The sequence below is a fragment of the Salmo salar genome, chromosome ssa04 (genome assembly GCF_905237065.1).
Source record: "Salmo salar chromosome ssa04, Ssal_v3.1, whole genome shotgun sequence".
NCBI lineage: Eukaryota > Metazoa > Chordata > Actinopteri > Salmoniformes > Salmonidae > Salmo > Salmo salar.
The window spans coordinates 56725419-56750664 of NC_059445.1; the positions used below are offsets into that span (position 1 = coordinate 56725419).

Sequence of the window (25246 nt, forward strand, 5' to 3'; positions counted from 1 at the left end):
TCCAAAGGGCTTTGGCTTCTCAAACACGGCAGAAAGCACAATATGATGCCCATCACTTTAGTAATTCAGCCACTTAGATTATTTAGCAAGTTAAATTTAGGGTTTGCGTTAATGCAGAATTCTGCGTTTTTTACGCAGAAAAAAAATATACAACACATAAGAAATATCTTCCTGTGTTTTGTAAGTGCAGATCTAATTTGCTTTTTATTGTAATTTCTGCTCGTCATCAAACTGATTTAGTGCTTCAGTTGCACTTCTCCACTCAGATGAGAATTCATGAACAGGCTTTCTGTTAGCAGACAGCACTCTTACTGATGTGTTGCTACTTTACTCTGGTACTTTTCTCAGTGTAGCCAGCCTACTTTTCTCCTGTAAAATTCAAGATTAACTTTAAGCAAAACATAACTGGCAACATTATTTCTATGATAAATGTTAACAATATGAAAATATGCAACGCTTTTGCAAAAAACTGCTTGCTTTTTCGTTATAAGCTCATTTACTTGTGAGGCTGCCAGCCAAATAGCGTGGCACTTCTGTTGTCATCTGATGAAAATAAAGCTGTTTTCTGCCGTATGTGTTGCACTAATGTATTTTCTGTGAAGGAAAACTACAGCAAAGGGTCTGAATACTTATGTAAATAAGGCATTTCCGATTATATATATTTCTTTATGCATTTGCTTAATTTCTAAACTTATTTTCGCTTTGTCATTATGGGGTATTGTGTGTAGATTGAGGATTTAAAAATAAATAATTTATTATTAGGCTGTAATGTAACATAATGTGGAAAAAGTCAAGGGGTCTGAATGCTTTCCGAATGCACTGTATCTGCCATTGTGAATCTTAGACTCCAGTCTGAGGCACATCGATCTGCAGGTTGAACATGGTGAGATTGTAAACTCCTAAATTGAGAGTGCAGTTTGTTTAGGTGATTTTACAGCTAACTAGCTACGTGCTGATATTGTTTTTGGTATTATTGTGTGTAGCTATGTTTGCTTGCCAGCCAGCCAAGAGGGCATTGCATTGTGGATTTTGTAGTCGACTTGAGCTACAACAGATTTCCGCATCGATTTTCCATGTTGCTGCTAACCTTATTAAAACGGCAAAATGAAACCATTTGTTGACAAAAAATATTGTAGGTGGGTATTAGGAGAAAATGACTGGTATCAGGATCCATGTTCATCCAGGATTTATTCTGACATACAAGGTTTTCCTATCATATCGCAAATCTCCGTTTTGGATGTAACAGATCATTCTATTTACACTTGTCGATTTTGACACTAGAATAAAAAGTAAGATGTCCAAAGACAAACCATGAGATTGACAAGGTGAGAGGGAGGGTGGGTGACAGCAGAGTGAAAGGTGGGTGGGTGAAGAGAGGGAAGATACGTGACAGAGAAAAGCAATGAGAGAAAGATGCGGGGATGATGGAGAGGAACCTTACATTCGGTAGTGTGGTGGTTGTGAGTAGGTTGGGATTTTAGGTAGGTTGTGGGAGTGTGTCAACCCTGTCCTCACAACTGTCAGACATATCAGTGTGGATGATGGATCACCACCTCAAGCTGAACCTCGGCAAGACGGAGCTGCTCTTCCTCCCGGGGAAGGACTGCCCGTTCCATGATCTCGCCATCACGGTTGACAACTCCCTTGTGTCCTCCTCCCAGAGTGCTAAGAACCTTGGCGTGATCCTGGACAACACCCTGTCGTTCTCCACTAACATCAAGGCGGTGACCCGATCCTGTAGGTTCATGCTCTACAACATTCGTAGAATACGACCCTGCCTCACACAGGAAGCGGCGCAGGTCCTAATCCAGGCACTTGTCATCTCCCGTCTGGATTACTGCAACTCGCAGTTGGCTGGGCTCCCTGCCTGTGCTATTAAACCCCTACAACTCATCCAGAACGCCGCAGCCCGTCTGGTGTTCAACCTTCCCAAGTTCTCTCACGTCACCCCGCTCCTCCGCTCTCTCCACTGGCTTCCAGTTGAAGCTCGCATCCGCTACAAGACCATGGTGATTGCCTACGGAGCTGTGAAGGGAACGGCACCTCCATACCTTCAGGCTCTGATCAGTCCCTACACCCAAACAAGGGCACTGCGTTCATCCACCTCTGGCCTGCTGGCCCCCCTACCTCTGCGGAAGCACAGTTCCCGCTCAGCCCAGTCAAAACTGTTCGCTGCTCTGGCACCCCAATGGTGGAACAAGCTCCCTCACGACGCCAGGACAGCGGAGTCAATCACCACCTTCCGGAGACACCTGAAACCCCACCTCTTTAAGGAATACCTAGGATAGGATAAAGTAATCCTTCTAACCCCCCCCCCTTAAAAGATTTAGATGCACTATTGTAAAGTGGTTGTTCCACTGGATATCATAAGGTGAATGCACCAATTTGTAAGTCGCTATGGATAAGAGCGTCTGCTAAATGACTTAAATGTAATGTAATGTAACTCAATAGTGGGTTTCCCAGCCAATGCCCTTTGGTGCAGATCTACAATCAGCTCACCCTTCCCACATCCTAACCCTAACCATTTGGGATGAAAATACAAAAGTGACCTTGAACAGTATCTTGGGGCATTCCCTTCCAACTATCAACCTTGTCTGCCATGACTAGCACCAGACTACACCTTAAAATCCCCTTTCAATAATGCACACTGATTCCCATGTCTTCACCCCATCCCCCCCTAAACAAAAGCAACACCGAGAGATGCAGTCAGAAACATTAACCGTGTAGTGACTGGTGTTTGTAATGTGTAGTAGGTGACATTACTATGCCTGATAAGCCCTACACATATGGAGCGGGTTCTGTAGCTCTGGTATTCTTCTATTGTTCTAGTATAGTTCTACAGTCTTTATCACAAGGATTCTAATGGCGGTTTTTAGCTCATATGTTTTGGGATGATTTCCTTTCTTTTATCCTTGTTTTTTTTGTTCAATTGATACTGTACATTTTATCAAAATCTATACATTTTCAAAAGATAATTGGTCATTGTTATGTGTAGAGTTGACTGAAGTGCCATCACTACTACAGAAGAACAGAACACATCTCACACACTATTCATTCAAGAGCAGCTGTATCCTAACTTCAGTCATTTATTCTGTGCATCCAGTACACCATTAATGCAGTGGCTTCTCTTGCCCCCCCCCAATCCCTCCTGGTGAGGTAGAGACAGGTTGTGGAACAATTGGCCCCGTGTCGTCTGGGTTAGGGGGGGTTACAAAAATGAACAAAGTTTTGGCTCATGCTTGTCTGAAGGAGCAACAGTACTGGCTCTGGAGCAGCAGGTGTAGCTACACGCTGTAGAGACAGTGAAGTGGAAAACAGAGCTTGCTTCTTGTATATGGTACAACCAAGACAGATGAGGAAGGAGAGTCACTTGTAAGCCCCCCTCTTCCCTCCTTCCTTCATCTCCCTCTCTTTCCCTAGGGAGACGGGCGGGGCTGGAGTGGCGTGACGGGAGAGGGGTGAGATGAGGGAGAAGAATGGTTCAGGGGGTATCTGGGCAGAGTAGGGGAGAACACAACGTGTTCATTGGCTGGTGGGCTGGCTTGTTAAGTGTGTACGCACACATGCACGCACACATGCATCCCCTCCCCATGCCGATAGGCTGTGTTTAAGCCATAACCAGCAGGATTGGTGAGTGCCATAGCCACATATCCTGTGTTGAATAATGTAGGGGTATGGAGCGGTGTATGGGGTCATACCTGAACTGGGCCCCCTAAGTTAAGTGGTTTCCTGCCCCCTGTGACAGCCAGCTAACCTGTCTGTTTTGGGGGAGTTGTGTATGGTTTGATGCCGTACCATTATTGCCATCTTTTGTTACCCAGGTTCACTAATCCACTGGTTGAGAGTCGAGTAGATTAGACCAATTTTGTCTCTGTACACATCACTGAGCCTGTTGTTTGACTAGGATCTCCAATGAAGGGAATTGATTACTGGCTGTAATATCTCCCTCTACCCTCATTCATTAGACAGTGTAATGATTAATGATTTTCATGTAATTCATTTCACTGGAAATGTATTCCAGTAACATACATTGGTATTGATTGTGTTGTGTTCTCCTGGTGATACTGATTAGTGGTTTGTTGGACTGTATTGACTATGTGTGTTTGATACAGCACTGCTGTATCTGACTAGACTAACCAGATGGGCTGGTGCTCCAAGGCCTTTGTAAGGAGGTGAGAAGTTGTGTGGTTGCTGGACTCCCCAGAGAGGCTATTGATAGGGTCATATTACCTGCTTGGACTGGACTGGTTTGGGCTGTCCAGTCTGACCCTACCATCTGGTCTCCTCATCACACAGTCTGACCCAGAATTGGACAGAGAATTGAACTGGGTGGAACACTGGGATGCAGATGATGATCATCAGAACACACACACACACACACACACTAGTTTTGGAAGTCTATTCTTCTCTCATGGGGAATCAACCAATACATTTGTCTGTCTGTCACAGTACTGTAGAGACTGGGTAATGGCCCGTTTTAACCCACAGTACTGTAGAGACTGGGTAATGGCCCGTTTTAACCCACAGTACTGTAGAGACTGGGTAATGGCCCGTTTTAACCCACAGTACTGTAGAGACTGGGTAATGGCCCGTTTTAACCCACAGTACTGTAGAGACTGGGTAATGGCCCGTTTTAACCCACAGTACTGTAGAGACTGGGTAATGGCCCGTTTTAACCCACAGCGTGACTGCCCATTAATATTTGATGCTGGAAGGATTGCGTCGCAACGGGAAGGCTAACACACGGCGCTGCAAGTGTGTTCTCTTTGTTTGGCCCTGCCCGCAGATGATGGCCGTTTTAGTGTGTGTGTGTGTGTGTGTGTGTGTGTGTGTGTGTGTGTGGGGGGGAGGTTGGTATTGGCTCGCTTCCCAATGCCCTGGGAGATGGAGTATGCCCCCCACACACACGCGTCGTTCTGTGACTGATGTGACAGAATATGAGGGAGCGCTGCCCCGTTGTCCCATTTTGAAGACAAAGGATGATGATGATGAGGATCAGAGCTCTGCTCCTCATAAATCCAACATTGATGAAGACTCACTCACTCGCGCAGCTCTTTGTCTTTGTTTGTCTACACCCACATGTAGTCTTGTGTGTCAGTGTCTGGGAATGTTTGTGTGACACTTCAAATGAACTCTCTCGCTTCCAACTACTGTTTGATTCATAATAACTTAAAATTATATACTTTAGTTTCAATTACAGAATCAAGTGCACACACACACACACCATCCAGGACCTATATAATAGGTGGTATTAGAGGGAAGCCCATAAAATTGTCAGACTCTCCAGTCACCCAAGTCATAGAGTGTTTTCTCTGCTTACCGCACGGCAAGCGGTACCGGAGCGTCAAGTCTAGGACCAAAAGGCTCCTCAACAGCTTCTATCCCCAAGCCATAAGACTGCTGAACAATTCATAAAATCACCACCGGACAATTTACATTGACCCCCCCCCTTTTGTACACTGCTGCTACTTGCTGTTTATTATCTATGCATACTCACTTCACCCTACCTAAACTCAGCAAAAAAAGAAACATCCTCTCACTGTCAACTGCGTTTATTTTCAGCAAACTTAACATGTGTAAATATTTGTATGAACATAACAAGATTCAACAACTGAGACATAAACTGAACAAGTTCCACAGACATGTGACTAACAGAAATGGAATAATGTGTCACTGAACAAAGGGGGGGGTCAAAATCAAAAGTAACAGTCAGTATCTGGTGTGGCCACCAGCTGCATTAAGTACTGCAATTAAATACTATTTGTATTTCTTTACTTACCTATTGTTCACCTAATACCATTTTTGTGCTATTGGTTAGAGCCTGTAAGTAAGCATTTCACTGTAAGGTCTACACCTGTTGTATTCGGTGCTCGTGACAAACTTTGATTTGATTTGCAGTGCATCTCATCCTCATGGACTGCACCAGATTTGCCAGTTCTTGCTGTGAGATGTTACCCCACTCTTCCAACAAGGCACCTGCAAGATAATGGACATTTCTGGGAGGAATGGCCCTAGCCCTCACCCTCCGATCCAACAGGTCCCAGACGTGCTCAATGGAATTGAGATCTGGGATCTTCGCTGGCCATGGCAGAACACTGACATTCCTGTCTTGCAGGAAATCCCGCACAGAACGAGCAGCATGGCTGGTGGCATTGTCATGCTGGAGGGTCATGTCAGGATGAGCCTGCAGGAAGGGTACCACATGAGGGAGGAGGATGTCTTCCCTGTAACGCACAGCGTTGAGATTGCCTGCAATGACAACAAGCTCAGTCCGATGTTGCTGTGACACACCGCCCCAGACCATGACGGACCCTGCACCTCCAAATCGATCCCGCTCCAGAGTACAGGCCTCGGTGTAAATGCAAATCTGACCATCACCCCTGGTGAGACAAAACCGCGACTGGTCAGTGAAGAGCACTTTTTGCCAGTCCTGTCTGGTCCAGCGACGGTGGGTTTGTGCCCATAGGTGACGTTGTTGCCGGTGATGTCTGATGAGGACCTGCCTTACAACAGGCCTACAAGCCCTCAGTCCAGCCTCTCTCAGCCTATTGCAGACAGTCTGAGCACTGATGGAGGGATTGTGAGTTCCTGGTGTAACTCGGGCAGTTGTTGTTGCCATCCTGTACCTGTCCCGCAGGTGTGATGTTCGGATGTACCGATCCTGTGCAGGTGTTGTTACACGTGGTCTGCCACTGCGAGGACGATCAGCTGTCCGTCCTGTCTCCCTGTAGCGCTGTCTTAGGCGTCTCACAGTACAGCCATTACAATTTATTTCCCTGGCCACATCTGCAGTCCTCATGCCTCCTTGCAGCATGCCTAAGGCATGTTCACGCAGATGAGCAGGGACCCTGGGCATCTTTCTTTTGGTGTTTTTCAGAGTCAGTAGAGAGGCCTCTTTAGTGTCCTAAGTTTTCATAACTGTGACCTTAATTGCCTATCAACTGTAAGCTGTTAGTGTCTTAACGACAGTTCCACATGTGCATGTTCATTAATTGTTTATGGTTCATTGAACAAGCATGGGAATCAGTGTTTAAACCCTTTACAATGAAGATCTGTGAAGTTATTTGGATTTTTACGAATTATCTTTGAAAGACAGGGTCCTGAAAATGGGACAAATTACCTCAACTAACCCTTACCGCGCACACTGACTCGGTACTGGTGGCCCCTGTATATAGCCTCGTTATTCTTATTTTGTTACTTTTTATTTTAGTCTACTTGGTAAATGTTTTCTTAAATCTTCTTAAACTGCACTGTTGGTTAAGGGCTTGTAAGGAAGTGTTTCACGGTAAGGTCTACACTTGTTTTACTCGGCGCATGTGTGAGTTTGATTTGATTTGGAAATGGAGTAGTGAGGGGATCCTAGAGGATGTCTCCTCAGACGTGTGTCTGGCAAGATTGGATCTCGTGTGTGTGTGTGTGTGTGTGTGTGTGTGTGTGTGTGTGTGTGTGTGTGTGTGCGCAGAGACTGGCACATTCCATCTGGCACATTGCGCCCAGTGTATTGTGGAGAGACAGGGCAGCGCTCTAGGCCAACTGTGTCTCTATGAGGGGATCCTCCCCCTAGGCTTGAAGTTGTTCTGCCTCTCCTGTCCTGTCTTCCCATCCTAAAGGGGAGAGGGGAGATGTTTTGGCGGGACGAAGGAAAGAAAGGTGGGGGCGAGAGGTGGGGAGGAGGGGCGAGAGGAGGGGGGCGAGAGGTGGGGAGGAGGGGGCGAGAGGTGGGGAGGAGGGGGCGAGAGGAGGGGGCGAGAGGTGGGGAGGAGGGGGCGAGAGGTGGGGAGGAGGGGGCGAGAGGAGGGGGCGAGAGGTGGGGAGGAGGGGGCGAGAGGTGGGGAGGAGGGGGCGAGAGGAGGGGGCGAGAGGTGGGGAGGAGGGGGCGAGAGGTGGGAGGGAGAGGTGGGAGGAGATTGGGAGACGGAGAGCACAGACTGTTAACAGGAGTGTCTCATGTGATTCCAAAAGTGTGTGTGCGTTTGAGAGAGTATTTGTGCGAGAGAGAGGGATCAGCCAAAAGGACAGGAGGTCACTGCTTGTTTCCACGGGAACTGAGGAGAGGAAAGATGACAGCCCATCTTCCCCAGACATGCCTTCTCTACTCCTGCTCTCTCTACCTCTTGTTCTTTCTCTTCAGCACTACCCTTCTCTACACCCACACCTCTCTGACCCTTTACTGTCATCTGTTGTAGACTTACTTTTATTTTCATCTCTCTCTCCTCTTGTTCCTGCTCTCTCCTCTGATCTCTCTCATCTTCAGCAGGGACTCAGTCTCAATGCATCACACACACACACACACACACACACACACACACACACACTTGACATTCACCAAGGTTCAGCTTGCAGTGAACTAATCTATTTTGTCTCTGACACGAGCACAACAACCTTTTTGCCCCCATCACTCTCAAACTCCAACAGTCTCAGAGAAACACGGTTCACCTGCATCTCCCCATATCACAGACTGGTAGCGATGTGGTAGTAGTGTGTACTGTGTCTTTAGTGCGGGCCAGTACAGCCAGCAACTGTTGTTTTGTCCAGTTATGACAGAGGCTTATTTCTGAAGCCACTCATGCACACCCAGGCTGTAGGAGACCAACAGGCTAGTCCTCCTAGTCCATGACTACCCAGGCTGTAGGAGACCAACAGGCTAGTCCTCCTGGTCCATGACTACCCAGGCTGTAGGAGACCAACAGCACAGTCCTCCTAGTCCATGACTACCCAGGCTGTAGGAGACCAACAGGCTAGTCCTCCTAGTCCATGACTACCCAGGCTGTAGGAGACCAACAGGCTAGTCCTCCTGGTCCATGACTACCCAGGCTGTAGGAGACCAACAGCACAGTCCTCCTAGTCCATGACTACCCAGGCTGTAGGAGACCAACAGGCTAGTCCTCCTGGTCCATGACTACCCAGGCTGTAGGAGACCAACAGCACAGTCCTCCTGGTCCATGACTACCCAGGCTGTAGGAGACCAACAGCACAGTCCTCCTGGTCCATGACTACCCAGGCTGTAGGAGACCAACAGTACAGTCCATAGTCCTCAAGAAAACGGGGCTAATGCAACCTCTTCTGTGAGGGCGAGGAAGATGAGGAGGAGAGCGAGAGAGTATCAACCATTCAGTTTTGACATCTCTCCCGTCAGATTAACAAAGACACAACATACACAAATAGTGTTCTCATACAAGAGAAAGAGACAGAAATAAAGAGAGCGAACAGAAGAGGAGAGAGAGTGGATTAGAAGAGGGAGCGAGGGGCTCTGCGCGCACGCTCAAGAAATAGAAAGAGCGAGAGAGGGGGTGGTAGTGAGTGAGCAAAAGAGAGCGACAGGGAGGGAGTGCTTTCTGTCTACCCTAGCAACGGTTGGCTGTGGCTCTCTAGCCTGCTGTTGGAGCTCAGCCTGACAGAAACGGCTAAAGTAGAGGGCTGTGGATACGCACACTTTTGTTCTCTCCGCCTGTTGGACCCCAGTTTATTAAAACATTTTCTTCTTTTGTTGCCTGAGATGACGACTGCCTTTCACCCGTGAATAAGAACAACAAAAAGAGGGTGTATTCAGCAGAAGCAGAGGAAGAGGGAGAAAAGGTATTGAGTGATAGAGAAGGGAGGAGAAAGGGAAAGAAGCGTTTTTGAAGAGGAATCATTGCTGGAGGATGGAGCCCCTGAGCACTCGTGGCCTCCCCCGTCTCTCTTGGATAGATACACTCTACAGCAGTATGTATCACTCTCTCTCCTCTTCCTCCATCCCTCACCCACCACGTCCTCTGAGCTGAGATGTCTGATCTCATTAGGAACAGACGCACACACTGGGTTTTGTCACGACTCCCAATGAGTGCCCATCACTATAGCTGTCCATAACAACACACCGTAGTCCTACATGTATTATTTCAGCCTTCGAGGAGCACTGTTTTGGCTATTAATCTAAAGTGTGTGTGTGTGTGTGTGTGTGTGTGTGTGCGCGCACAGAGAAACGTCAGTGCCTGTATATCCCTCTCTTCTAATGATGATATTAGGTCATGTGTCTACTGTGGAAGAGCACAAATATATTAGCATATCTAACCAGCCAGGACATATAGAAAGTGTTGGGGATGGAGTTTACCAAGCTACCAATAACTTCACACTGGAAGAAGTTCATCTTCACTGAAGCTACCCTTAAGAAAAATTGTAGTTTACTGAAGTTACTTCAAAAAAGTAGTTCACTACATCCAAACTACATATGTACATCTGAAATGTCAGACTACAAATTGAAAGAACAGGTCACTTTGGTGTCATAAACTACCAGAATGTGTAATCTAGCCTATTAAACACAAAAACAATGTTTCAAGTGAGAATTAGGCAGGTCTGATGCAAAGAATTACAATTATTGCCGCCTTCACCCATATTACATTTTTGGGCAAAGAAATGTAATCAACTATTGAAAACACTACCTACATTTGACTTTAGTTCAACTACCATGAAGCTACTGCCAGATGTACTGACATTTGTTAGTTATCTGTAGTTCACTACTCCCCAACACTGCCACTTGACAGTGTTAATTGTACAGAGAACCAGGACACAAGCTCTGTGTCCTAACCGGGACGCGAGCTGTGTGTCCTAACCGGGACGCGAGCTGTGTGTCCTAACCGGGACGCGAGCTGTGTGTCCTAACCGGGACGCGAGCTGTGTGTCCTAACCGGGACGCGAGCTGTGTGTCCTAACCGGGACGCGAGCTGTGTGTCCTAACCGGGACGCGAGCTGTGTGTCCTAACCGGGACGCGAGCTGTGTGTTCTAACCGGGACGCGAGCTGTGTGCCCTAACCGGGAGTAGGCTAATGTAGTGCCTGACAAAATGTTTGTATAGAAAATGACCAGGATCATGAGTCATGATGTTTCAATGTAGGATTAGAATATTCTTGAAGATCTGTACTTAAGGATCTAGTTGTTGTCTTTACTCAGCATTCTATGTATACAATAGCTTTTAACATGAGAGGAATGGGGAAGTGTGTGTGTGTGTGTGTGTATACGTTCGGATGACTTACCCATACATGCATGAGTCGTGATGTTATTCCGATGGTCTCTGAGTCTTGTCTCAAAGTAACAGCTTGTGGTGGTTTATTCTGCTCTATCGCTATTGTTCACTGTTAATCTGCCCGTTGAGGGGGACAGAGAGGGATGGAGAGCGGTGAGAGAAAGAGGGGTGGTGGGAAAGAGGGGAAGAGCGAGAGGAAGGGAGGGGGAGAGTGGGAGGGGGAGAGTGGGGGAGAGCGAGAGGATGGGAGGGGAAGAGTGGGGGAGAGCGAGAGGATGGGAGGGGAAGAGTGGGGGAGAGCGAGAGGAGGGGAAGGGGGAGGTAGTGGGGGAGAGCGAGAGGATGGGAGGGGAAGAGTGGGGGATGGGAGGGGAAGAGTGGGGGAGAGGATGGGAGGGGAAGAGTGGGGGAGAGGATGGGAGGGGAAGAGTGGGGGAGGGGATGGGAAGGTTGGGGGAGAGCCAGAGGAAGAGGGGAATGTAGAGGAAGGCGATGGGGGGATAAGAGCATAAAGTACCATATTGTCAGGCCTAATGGGTTTACCAGGAAAAACATTTATTGGCATGGATAACACTCTGTCTGTGTTGATGACTCCATCTGAGAACTTACCCACGTTGGATACAGAGCAACACACAGAATCAAATCAAATGAATTCATAAAGCCCTTTTTACATCAGCAGATGTCACAAAGTGATATACAGAAACCCAGCCTAAAACCCCAAATGGCAAGCAATGCAGGTGTAGAAGCACTGTGGCTAGGAAAAACTCCCTAGAAAGGCAGGAACCTAGGAAGAAACCTAGAGAGGAACCAGGCTCTGAGGGGTGGCCAGTCCTCTTCTGGCTGTGCCAGGTGGAGATTATGAGAGTACATGGCCATTGAGGCCAGCTTGTTCTTCATGATGTTCATAGATGACCAGCAGGGTCCAATAAGAATCACAGTGGTTGTACAGGGTGCAACATGTCAGCACAACCCGCGATCACTCAGGGGTATAAGTACAGTTATTCCATCATTAGTCAGGATTATTCATGCATGTTTGTTTGTTTATTTATTTTTTTTTGCAAATGATCACCCTATTCCTTGCAGCACTACTTATTAAATCCACCAGGCAGAAATAGACCACATAAAAAAGAGTGAGGCAGTCAGTGGTGGAAGACCATCTGGGGCCCGGGGTGATGTTTGTAGTGGCTAGCAGTCAGTGGTGGAAGACCATCTGGGGCCCGGGGTGACGTTTGTAGTGGCTAGCAGTCAGTGGTGGAAGACCATCTGGGGCCCGGGGTGACGTTTGTAGTGGCTAGCAGTCAGTGGTGGAAGACCATCTGGGGCCCGGTGTGACGTTTGAAGTGGCTAGCAGTCAGTGGTGGAAGACCATCTGGGGCCCGGGGTGATGTTTGTAGTGGCTAGCAGTCAGTGGTGGAAGACCATCTGGGGCCCGGGGTGATGTTTGTAGTGGCTAGCAGTCAGTGGTGGAAGACCATCTGGGGCCCGGGGTGATGTTTGTAGTGGCTAGCAGTCAGTGGTGGAAGACCATCTGGGGCCCGGGGTGATGTTTGTAGTGGCTAGCAGTCAGTGGTGGAAGACCATCTGGGGCCCGGGGTGATGTTTGTAGTGGCTAGCAGTCAGTGGTGGAAGACCATCTGGGGCCCGGTGTGACGTTTGAAGTGGCTAGCAGCAGAAGGAATGGTCTCGTTTGGCAGCAGCACTGATAAAATAACACAATGAAAGTGTCATTACACATCTCATTTCCTGTGTGAATAGATTAGATGTCTAACAAAGACCTTCTAATGAAGGAATAACAGGCCTTGTTGACTCAGATGGCCCTGGAGTTTAGTGTTAGATTATATCAAAGGTACTTCCATTATATTGAAGGCTATGTATGTTCCTTCCATTTCTTGTCCTCTTTCTCCTCTTTTTCTCATCCTTCTATCATCCCTTCATCAGAGTGACAGATCAATTGGCCAGTCAGTGAGGGTGATTAATGTCTCAGTAAATCACACAGGTTGTGGAGAAATGTTTGACTCTTTATTGCAGCAGTCTTGGCCAACCCACTCATGCTCCTCTGTTGATGATATTCAGTCGCACTCTCACCGTCTCACACACACTTGTCACTCATTCATACAAAGTTCTCCCTCTCTCTTCAGCGAAGAGAGTTCAGACTTCTCATCTGCCCTCCTCTCTGCCAAACCCCTTTTCAGAGAGGCAACCTACAGACTCATGGAAACTCTGGTTGGGTACAATAACATGCACAGCCATGATTGTGTGTGTGAGAGAGAGAGATCCTAGCATTACCAGTTTATCATTTGTTTTGACAAACTCCATATCTTGCCAATAGGATATTTCTGTCCATGTGAGCGCTGAGGTTGGTTTCAGTGTCTCGTCTCCAGTATTTTCACTTTAGCTTAATGCCCAAGCCAATCATATACTTTCATTATATTATATTCAGAGAAATCGGCTGGAGTCATGTGACGCTGAAGCAAAACATCAAAGGAGAGGGATTATGTAAGAGAGAGACTATAGCCTTAAATATGGCAGCAGAGGACACACATACACACACATCTAATCCTAGTCACTGCAGGGAAGGCTGATTTGGGAAGGTTGACTTGGAAGTACCAAGATTTTAGCTCCACACGTGTCAAGAGGCAGTACCACTGCTGTGCCAATCCTGTACAACTATAGCCAGCTGCCTGCAGTGTTGGTGCACTGGCCACTGTGCTACACTGTGATGACATGCATCATGCCACTGTGATGCCAGACATCATGCCACTGTGCTACACTGTGATGCCAGGCATCGTGCCACTGTGATGCCAGGCATCGTGCCACTGTGATGCCAGGCATCGTGCCACTGTGATGCCAGGCATCGTGCCACTGTGATGCCAGGCATCGTGCCACTGTGATGCCAGGCATCGTGCCACTGTGATGCCAGGCATCGTGCCACTGTGCTACACTGTGATGCCAGGCATCATGCCACTGGCTACACTGAGCCACTGAGCTACACTGTGCTACACTGTGCTACACTGAGCCACTGAGCTAGCTGAATCAGGCCCTCCTGGTTGACTGTGTAATGATGTCAGCCATCAGAGCTCCAGTGGAGGTTTGTAATGCCCACTACTTCACATGCATGTTTCATTGTATTTTCAGATGTGAACACGCCACTGTTTTACTTTAATATTTGTGTTGTGTGGCCGGTATTGAGCTCTGATTCTGTACAATGATCCTATTGTCTTTGGCTGTAGAGATTTGAGTTGAGGGCTGGTTTATGAAGCAGAGACTGAGGTCCAGGGTTTGAAGCCTAAACCGTATGAGAGAAGCTGTTGTAAGGTTAATCTTATGTTCAGAAATGACAATCACCATGGGGTCATTCCATGTGAAAGTGGATGAAATGCTGTGTGGCATTTTGAGCAGGGGGATAGTTGGCTGGTTTATATAACAGGGCCTAAAGGGCTTTCAATAGTATACAATATACACTATGAACGATAGCTTGTCTCATGAAATACTCCCTAGAAAGCCGCTTTTGCTGTTGCGCTAGTCTATCCTATGGCGGATGCAATGCTAACACATCTATCTAGACTATTAGGTCTGAGTGCCTTGTTATGAAGCCAGTGTTCTGCCCACTGTAGAAGTGATCACATCAGCAGCCTGTCTAACGAAGAGCCTGGTCTGTGTATGTCAGTGCTAACATAGAATGGATCCTACTTCTATGAGTTCGCCAAGAGAATAATGGAGTCTGTATGTGGACCTATTTACAGCCACTGTGTGGATCCATCGTGTTAGCAGTGTACTAACCCCTGATGCCTAAAGAGCTGAGTGCTTAATGATGTTTATTAGTGTATCTGAGCATCAGGGTGTGTTTGTGTTTGGCTCTGTTTTAGCAAATGGGGACAACAAAGTGATTTTGGAGACCTTCCCAGAAACTAGAGAGAGATGGGAAAGAGGGCAGAGAGAGAGGGAGTGTGTCAGGGGTGATATAATAGGCTACTAGCTGAAGGTATGTAACCCATTCATCACATTCACCCCTGCAAAAAACGATCTTAACATATTACTATCGCATTGTGTCGAAATAAATTGGTCTCCTGTGGATGGATGGTACTGTGGATGAATGGTACTGTGGTCTACTGTGGATTAGAGGTCGACCGATTATGATTTTTCAACGCCGATACCGATTATTGGAGGCCCAAAAAAGCCGATTAATCTGCCGATTTTTGCTTTATTTTTTAATTTTTTTGTAATAATGACAATTACAACAATACTGAATGAACACTTATTTTAACTTAATATGATACATCAATAAAATCAATTTAGCCTCAAATAAATAATGAAACATGTTCAATTTGGTTTAAATAATGCAAAAACAAAGTGTTGGAGAAGAAAGTAAAAGTGCAATATGTGCCATGTAAAAAAGCTAACGTTTAAGTTCCTTGCTCAGAACATATGAAAGCTGGTTGTTCCTTTTAACATGAGTCTTCAATATTCCCAGGTAAGAAGTTTTAGGTTGTAGTTATTATAGGACTATTTCATATACCTTTGACTATTGGATGTTCTTATAGGCACTTTAGTATTGCCAGTGTAACAGTATAGCTTCCGTCCCTCTCCTCGCTCGAACCAGGAACACATCTACAACAGCCACCCTCGAAGCAGCGTTACCCATGCAGAGGAAGGGAAAAAACTACTCCGTCTCAGAGCGAGTGACGTTTGAAACGCTATTAGCGCGCACCCGCTAACTAGCTAGCTATTTCACATCAGTTACACCAGCCTAATCTTGGGAGTTGACAGGCTTGAAGTCATAAACAGCGCAATGCATTGCGAAGAGCTGCTGGCAAAATGCACGAAAGTGCTGTTTGAATATATGCTTACGAGCTTGCTGGTGCCTACCACCGATCAGTCAGACTGCTCTATCAAATCATAGACTTAATTATAATATAATAAACACACAGAAATACGAGCCTTAGGTCATTAATATGGTCGAATCCGGAAACTATCATCTCGAAAACAAAATGTTTTTTTCTTTGTGAAATACGGAACCGTTCCGTATTTTATCTAACAGGTGGCATCCATAAGTCTAAATATTCATGTTACATTGCACAACTTTCAATGGTATGTCATAATTACGTAAAATTCTGGCAAATTAGTTCGCAACGAGCCAGGCAATGAACGCAAGAGCAGTGACAGAATTTCATGTTAGCAGGCAATATTAACTAAATATGCAGGTTTAAAAATATGTACTTGTGTATTGATTTTAAAGAAAGGCATTGATGTTTATGGTTAGGTACATTGGTGCAACGACGGTGCTTTTTTCGCAAATGCGCTTGTTAAATCATCACCCGTTTGTCGAAGTAGGCTGTGATTCAATGAGAAATTAACAGGCACCGCATCGATTATATGCAACGCAGGACACGTTAGATAAACTAGTAATATCATCAACCATGTGTAGTTAACTAGTGATTATGTTAAGATTGATTGTTTTTTAAAAGATAAGTTTAATGCTAGCTAGCAACTTACCTTGGCTTCTTGCTGCCCTCACGTAACAGGTAGTCAGCCTGCCAGGCAGGCTCCTCGTGGAGTGCAATGTAAGGCAGGTGGTTAGAGCGTTGGACTAGTAACCAGAAGGTTGCAAAAACGAATCCCCCCTGAACAAGGCAGTTAACCCCCGTTCCTAGGCCGTCATTGAAAATAAGAATGTGTTCTTAATCTGACTTGCCTAGTTAAATAAAGGTGTAAAAAAAATATATATATATTTTTTAAATCGGCAAATCGGTGGCCAAAAATACCGATTACCGACTGTTATGAAAACTTGAAATCGGCCCTAATTAATCGGCCATTCCGATTAATCGGTCGACCTCTACTGTGGATGGATGGTACTGTGGTCTACTGTGGGTGATTCTGTTCCAAACACATCCATTGGGTCTCGACCACAGAACAGGTCCTTCGACTGCCTCACCACTCTGCCAAATCCTGCTTTAGATTATGGCTCTACAGCCTAGAAACAGAGCTACAGCTAACTTAGTGGCTCTGATCATGTCAATACACCCAACGTCACATGGATTTGATGTTTTATGAAGCCTGCTTCTCCCATACTTCCCTAGTCCCCTACTGTATAAACCACCTCCCACTGTCCAAAGACCCTCTCTGTCTCCACCCTTCTCCCCTTTTTCTGTAGTAGAAACAGATATACTTTCATCCATTTTTGGGGGGCTGGGCGAGGAACTGGGGCTGGGATTTATGTAACTGGAGCACATCAATTTCTGTACTAAATCATCTGAAACAATATACAAATTGGGCATTGGTGCACGTGAAAAGGAAAGGAGAGATTTGTAGAGATTTGAGGAATAGAGAGCGGGTGTTTTAGATGGGAGAGGAGAGTGAGTTACTGAGAAAGATTGGAAGCGATGAGGGGAGAAGGAGAGTGATACAGAGTGTGAGAGCTGAGAAGAGAGGGAGTGGGGTTTATCTGAGAGTAATTGCCCCAGTGTGTAATTCATCAGCTGTTCTCCTCCAGTCTACCTGCCAAGTGACTGGCATTAGTATTCTGCTGCAGCAGAGCCAACCTACCCGCCTGGCTGGCCCGCCTCATACTGCAGAATCACTAAGGAGTACCACTGACTGGGGATGACTGTAAGGGAAATGACTGCCTGGGAATACAGAGGTACCACACACACACACCTCCAGTGCATTCCAGAGACATACCTGTCAGTGGCTTGAGTTTGAACAAACACTTCTGCTGTGCTATTATGACTGTTTTTGCTGTTAGGTGTATCATGTTTTTTAGTGGGTCTTTGGTCTTCGACAATCAGCTGCCATGACCAGTGCAGGGTTGGGTGTGTAGATGCTGGGTGAACTGAACAGGCCATGGCTGTAGACAGAAAGTGGTTGGACATGATACAAAAATCAACCTATAAGCAAGCTTTAATATCTGAAATAAGCTGTGATTTAGTACCCAAACAGGACTGTGCAAACAGGAAGTTAAGCAAATGCAAAGCAAGGCACTCCAACCCTGTTCCTGGAGAGCTACCACCCTGTAGGTTTTCTCTCCAACCCTGTTCCTGGAGAGCTACAGTCCTGTAGGTATTCTCTCCAACCCTGTTCCTGGAGAGCTACAGTCCTGTAGGTATTCTCTCCAACCCTGTTCCTGGAGAGCTACAGTCCTGTAGGTTTTCTCTCCAACCCTGTTCCTGAAGAGCTACAGTCCTGTAGGTATTCTCTCCAACCCTGTTCCTGGAGAGCTACAGTCCTGTCGGTTTTCTCTCCAACCCTGTTCCTGAAGAGCTACAGTCCTGTCGGTTTTCTCTCCAACCCTGTTCCTGGAGAGCTACAGTCCTGTCGGTTTTCTCTCCAACCCTGTTCCTGAAGAGCTACAGTCCTGTAGGTATTCTCTCCAACCCTGTTCCTGAAGAGCTACAGTCCTGTCGGTTTTCTCTCCAACCCTGTTCCTGGAGAGCTACAGTCCTGTCGGTTTTCTCTCCAACCCTGTTCCTGGAGAGCTACAGTCCTGTCGGTTTTCTCTCCAACCCTGTTCCTGGAGAGCTACTGTCCCCTCTAGGTTTTAACTCCAACCCTAATCTAGCACACCTGATTCTAATCATTAGCTTGTTGGTAAACTGAATCAGGTTAGCTACAACTGGGATGGAGCTAACCTGATTCTAATCATTAGCTTGTTGGTAAACTGAATCAGGTTAGCTACAACTGGGATGGAGCTAACCTGATTCTAATCATTAGCTTGTTGGTAAACTGAATCAGGTTAGCTACAACTGGGATGGAGCTAACACCTACGGGAAGGTAGCTCTCCAGGAATAGGCTTGGACAACCCTGGTTTAGAGCCTTGTATGAATAATATAAACTCAGCAAAAAAAGAAACTTCCTCTCACTGTCAACTGCGTTTATTTTCCGCAAACTTAAATTGTGTAAATATTTGTATGAACATAACAAGATTCAACAACTGAGACATAAACTGAACAAGTTCCATAGACATGTGACTAACAGAAATGGAATAATGTGTCCTTGAACGAAGAGGGGGTCAAAATCAATAGTAACAGTCAGTATCTGGTGTGGCCACCAGCTGCATTAATTAAGTACTGCAGTGCATCTCCTCATGGACTGCACCAGATTTGCCAGTTCTTGCTGTGAGATGTTACCCCACTCTTCCAACAAGGCACCTGCAAGTTCCCGGACATTTCTGGGAGGAATGGCCCTAGTCCTCACCCTCCGATCCAACAGGTCCCAGACGTGCTCAGTGGGATTGAGATCTGGGCTCTTCGCTGGCCATGGCAGAACACTGACATTCCTGTCTTGCAGGAAATCACACACATAACGAGCAGCATGGCTGGTGGCATTGTCTTGCTGGAGGGTCATGTCAGGATGAGCCTGCAGGAAGGGTACCACATGAGTGAGGAGGATGTCTTCCCTGTAACGCACAGCATTAAGATTGCCTGCAATAACAAGCTCAGTCCGATGATGCTGTGACACACTGCCCCAGACCATGACGGACCCTCCACCTCCAAATCGATCCTGCTCCAGAGTACAGGCCTCGGTGTAATGCTCATTCCTTCGACGATAAACGCGAATCCGACCATCACTCCTGGTGAGACAAAACCGCGACTCGTCATTGAAGAGCACTTTTTGCCAGTCCTGTCTGGTCCAGCGACGGTGGGTTTGTGCCCATAGGTGACGTTGTTGCCGGTGATGTCTGATGAGGACCTGCCTTACAACAGGCCTACAAGCCCTCAGTCCAGCCTCTCTCAGCCTATTGCGGACAGTCTGAGCACTGATGGAAGGATTGTGCGTTCCTGGTGTAACTCGGGCAGTTGTTGCCGTCCTGTTCCTGTCCCGCAGGTGTGATGTTCGGATGTACCGATCCTGTGCAGGTGTTGTTACACGTGGTCTGCCACTGCGAGGATGATCAGCTGTTTGTCCTGTCTCCCTGTAGCGCTGTCTTAGGCGTCTCACAGTACAGACAATTTATTGCCCTGGCCACATCTGCAGTCCTCATGCCTCCTTGCAGCATGCCTAAGGCATGTTCACGCAGATGAGCAGGGACCCTGGGCATCTTTCTTTTGGTGTTTTTCAGACTCAGTAGAAAGGCCTCTTTAGTGTCCTAAGTTTTCATTACTGTGACCTTAATTGCCTATCGTCTGTAAGCTGTTAGTGTCTTAACGACCGTTCCACAGGTTCATGTTCATTAATTGTTTATGGTTCATTGAATAAGCATGGGAAACAGTGTTTAAACCCTTAACAATGAAGATCTGTGAAGTTATTTGGATTTTTACTAATTATCTTTGAAAGACGGGATCCTGAAAAAGGGACGTTTCTTTTTTTGCTGAGTTTATAAGGAGCCCAGCTAAATATTACTGAAACTCAGAAACAGCTAAACCTGCTAGGAGTCCCAACATTTTGACACAACTGAGATTTTTCAGGTGAAGCACTATATTGATATTTCTGAGTATAACAGTGAAATTGCACTGTATCTATACTATAATAAATGAATTATGGTATATCCAACTGTGTAGTATTATAGTGCTCTAGGATATGCCGCATAGGGTTCTCTTAGTGTCATTTCTTCACGTCAATGTGAATGTGGTTCTGCATCCTTGAACGACCTATTCCAGTTAGATAGATAGCGACGTTCTTCATCAGATACTGCAGTAGCTTGCATTTATAAGAAGGACTTCCAATACAAGTCAACATCTTGAGGATGCTATAGCTATCACTGCCATTCATATTCACTTTACGTCCAGGAAGCCTTTGTTGGAGCTTTACATTAGTGGGTGTGTTGTTTGTATTGTCTGTGTCCTGGGGGGCAGAGGGGGTAGGAGTGGTTGTCTAGAGCTGGACTGTGACTGTTACTATGGCCAGTAAAGTAGCTAGCCTAACTCTCCTCAGGGGCTGCTAACCACATCCCCCAACCCCCTACACCCTGTCCATCACAGACAGCCAATGACAGCAAAGCAACACCACTCTCACAACCAATGGCCTTGTTAGCATGGTCCCGGAAGGCAGGCCACCATTAAGCATTCGAGAGTTTTCATCTATATTTTTCGTAGCCGTCGATTTACCACCATAAACCGACGCTGGCACTAAGACCACACTCAACGAGCTGTATAAGGACATAAGCAAACAAGAAAATGCTCATCCAGAAGTGGCGCTCCTAGTGGCTGGGGACTTTAATGCAGGCAAACTTAAATCAGTTTTACCACATTTCTACCAGCATGTCCCATGTGCAACCAGAGGGGGAAAAAAACTCTCAACCACCTTTACTCGACACACATTTTCCATTTGGAAAATCTGACCATAATTCTATCCTCCTGATTGCTGCTTACAAGCAAAAACTAAAGCAGGAAGTACCAGTGACACGCTCAATACAGAAGTGGTCAGATGATGCGGATGCAACGCTACAGGTAGCCATTAACTGCTTTGAAAGGCTGGTCTTGGCTCACATCAACACCATCATCCCAGAAACCCTAGGCCCACTGTTTGAGATTCTTCGAAGTAACTACCCTTTGCCTTGATGACAGCTTTGCACACTTTTGGCATTCTCTCAACCAGCTTCATGATATAGTCACCTGGAATGCTTTTCCAAAAGTCTTGAAGGAGTTTCCACATATGCTGAGCACTTGTTGTCTGCTTTTCCTTCACTCTGCAGTCCAACTTATCCCAAACCATCTCAATTGGGTTGAGATCGGGTGATTGTGGTGGCCAGGTCATCTGATGCAGTACTCCACTCTCCTTCTTGGTCAAATAGCCCTTACACAGCCTGGAGGTGTGTTTCGGGTCATTGTCCTGTTGAAAAACAAATGATAGTCCCACTAAGCTCAAACCAGATGGGATGGCGTATCACTGCAGAATGCTGTGGTAGCCATGCTAGTTAAATGTTCCTTGAATTCTAAATAAATCATTGACAGTGTCAGCAGCAAAGCACCATCACACCACCTCCATGCTTCCCGGTGGAAACCACACATGCGGAGATGATCCGTTCACCTACTCTGCGTCTCAAAGACCCGGCTGTTGGATCCAAAAATCGCACATTTGGACTCATCAGACCAAAGGACAGATTTCCACCGGTCTAATTTCCATTGCTCATGTTTCTTGGCCCATGCAAGTCTCTTCTTCTTATTGGTTTCCTGTAGTAGTGTTTTTTGTTGTTGCAGCAATTCGACCATGAAGACCTGATCCACACAGACTCCTCTGAACAGTTGATGTTTAGATGTGTCTGTTACTTGAACTCTGAAGCATTTATTTGGGCTGCAATCTGAGGTGCAGTTTATTGCAGATTCCGGAGGCTGGTGACTCTAATGAACTTATCCTCTGCAGCAGAGGTAACTCTGGGTCTTCCTTTCCTGTGGCGGTCCTCCTGAACCGGTTTCATCATAGCGCTTGATGTTTTTTACGAGTGCACTTGAAGTGTTCCATATTGACTGACCTTCATGTCTTAAAGTAATGATGGACTATCGTTTCTGTTTGCTTATTTGAGCTGTTCTCGCCGTAATATGAACTTGTACCAAATAGGGCCATCTGTTATATACCACCCCTACCTTGTCACAACACAACTGATTGTCTCAAAAGCATTAAGAAGGAAAGAAATTCCACAAATAAACTTTTAACAAGGCACACCTGTTAATTGAAGTTGGTTGAGAGAATGCCAAGTGTGCAAAGCTGTCATCAAGGCAAAAGGTGGCTACTTTAAAGAATCTAAAATATATTTTGATTTGTTTAACACTATTTTTTTCGTGACTACATGATTCCATATGTGTTATTTCATAGTTTTGATGTCTTCACTATTATTCTACAATGTAGAAAAGAGTAAAAATAAAGTAAAACCCTGGAATGAGTAGGTGTTTCCAAACTTGACTGGTACAGTATGTGAGAATGCTTTTCATTGACTACAGCTCAGCGTTCAACACCATAGTGCCCACATATTTCATCACTAAGCTAAAGACCCTGGGACTAAACATTTCCCTCTGCAACTGGATTCTGGACTTCCTGATGGGCTACCCCCAGGTTGTAAGGGTAGACAACACATTTTCCAAGGCAAACTTGGTTCCATCATTAATTTAATCAGATGGCTCATTCATCACAAAACCCACAGATATTGCCAACTACTTGAATGATTTTTTTCATTGACAAGATTAGCAAACTTGGGGATGACATGTCAGCAACAAACACTGACACTACACATCCAAGTACATCAGACCAAATTATGTAAGACAAGAATTGTACTTTTGAATTCCGTAAAGTCAGTGTGGAGGAGGCGAAAAAAGTATTGTCATCTGTCAACAATGACAATTCACCAGGGTCTGACGACTTGGATGGAAAATTACAGAGGATAATAACGGATGATATTGCCACTCTTGTTTACCGTATCTTCAATTTAAGCCTACTAGAAAGTGTGTGCCCTCAGGCCTGGAGGGAAGCAAAAGTAATTCCGCTACCTAAGAATAGTAAAGCCCCCTTTACTGGCTTAAATAGCTGACCAATAAGCCTGTAACCAACCCTGTTACCAAGTTTTGGAAAAACTAGTGTTTGACCAGATGCTATTATTTTACTATAAACAAATTGACAACAGACATTCAGTACACTTATTGGGAAGGAAATTCAACAAGCATAGAACTTACACAAATGACTGATGATTGGCTGAGAGAAATTGATGATAAAAAGATTGGGGGGGCTGTTAGACTTCAGTGCGGCTTTTGACATTATCGATCATAGTCTGCTGCTGGAAAAAAGTATGTGTTAAGGCTTTACACCCCCCTGCTATATTGTGGATAAAGAGTTACCTGTCTAACAGAACACAGAGCGTGTTCTTTTAATGGAAGCCTCTCATAATCCAGGTAGAATCAGCAATTCCCCAGGGCAGCTGTCTAGGTCCCTTAATTTTTTCGATCTCTTCTAACGACATGTTGTTGGCCAGTGTGGATGACTCGGCAGGGTAGCCTAGTGGTTAGAGCGTTGGACTAGTAACCGAAAGGTTGCAAGATCGAATCCCCGAGCTGACAACGTAAAAATCTGTCGTTCTGCCCCTGAACAAGGTAGTTAACCCACTGTTCCCAGGCCGTCATTGAAAATAAGAATTTGTTCTTAACTGACTTGCCTAGTTAAAGTAAAATAAAATAAAAAACTCAACACTATACATGTCAGCTACTACAGCGACTGGAACACTTAACAAAGAGCTGTAGTTAGTTTCAGAATGGGTGGCAAGGTATAAGTTAGTCCTAAATAAAAAAATTAAATAAAAGCATTGTATTTGGGACAAATCATTCCCTAAACCTCAACTAAATCTTGTAATAAATAATGTGGAAATTGAGCAAGTTGAGGTGACTAAACTGCTTGGAGTAACCCTGGATTGTAAACTGTCATGGTCAAAACATATTGATACAACAGTGTAGCTGAGATGGGGAGTCTGTCCATAATAAAGCGTTACTCTACCTCCTTAACTTCTCTAGGGTATGTGGGACGGTAGCATCCCACCTCGCCGAACAGCCAGTGAAATAGCAGAGCGCCAAATTCAAAACAACAAAAATCCCATAATTCAAATTTCTCAAACATACAACTATTTTACACCATTTTAAAGATAATCTTCTCGTTATTCCAACCACACTGTCCGATTTCAAAAAGGCTTTACGGCGAAAGCATAGCATTAGATTACTGTTCAGTCGTATGGTCAGGTGCCACAAAGAGGGACTTTTCAAATTGCAATTGGCTCAGAACAGGGAAGCACGGCTGGCCCTTGGATGTGCATGTCAATCTCTCCTGGCTCAAATTGGAGGAGAGATTGACTTCATCACTACTTGTATTTGTGAGAGGTAATGACATGCTGAATGCACTGAGCTGTCTGTTTAGACTACTAGCACACAGCTTGGACACCCATCCATACCCCACAAGACATGCCACCAGAGGTCTCTTCACAGTCCCCAAGTCCAGAACAGACTATGGGAAGCAAACAGTACTACATAGAGCCATGACTACATGGAACTCTATTCCACATCAGTTAACTGATACAAGCAGTAGAATCAGATTTAAAAAGCAGGTAAAAATACACCTTATGGAACGGCAGGGACTGTGAAGCAACACATGCATACACACGTGATAACATACACACACGTACACATGGATTTTATGTTGTAGATATGTGGTAGTGGAGTGGGGGCCTGAGGGCAAACACGCTTAGTGTGTTGTGAAAACTGTTATGAATGTATTGTAATGTTTAAAAAATGGTATAACTGCCTTCATTTTGACGGACCCCAGGAAGAGTAGGGGTCCTCACTA

The 25246-nt window shown here is 45.7% G+C and overlaps 1 protein-coding gene across 4 annotated transcripts in view; it reads left to right on the plus strand.

The window, feature by feature from the left end:
* LOC106603511 (active breakpoint cluster region-related protein) overlaps positions 1–25246 on the plus strand; it is a 233406-nt gene that overhangs the window by 37920 nt on the left and 170240 nt on the right. Inside the window, exon 1 of one of the 4 annotated variants that reach the window (XM_045717127.1) lies at positions 9338–9705. The exons of the other annotated variants lie outside the window; for them this stretch is intronic. Within the exon in view, the coding sequence (XP_045573083.1) occupies positions 9645–9705 (61 nt within the window). The 5' untranslated portion in view covers positions 9338–9644. Of the gene's footprint in view, positions 1–9337; positions 9706–25246 lie in introns of those variants that run through there. 4 annotated transcript variants of the gene reach the window in all.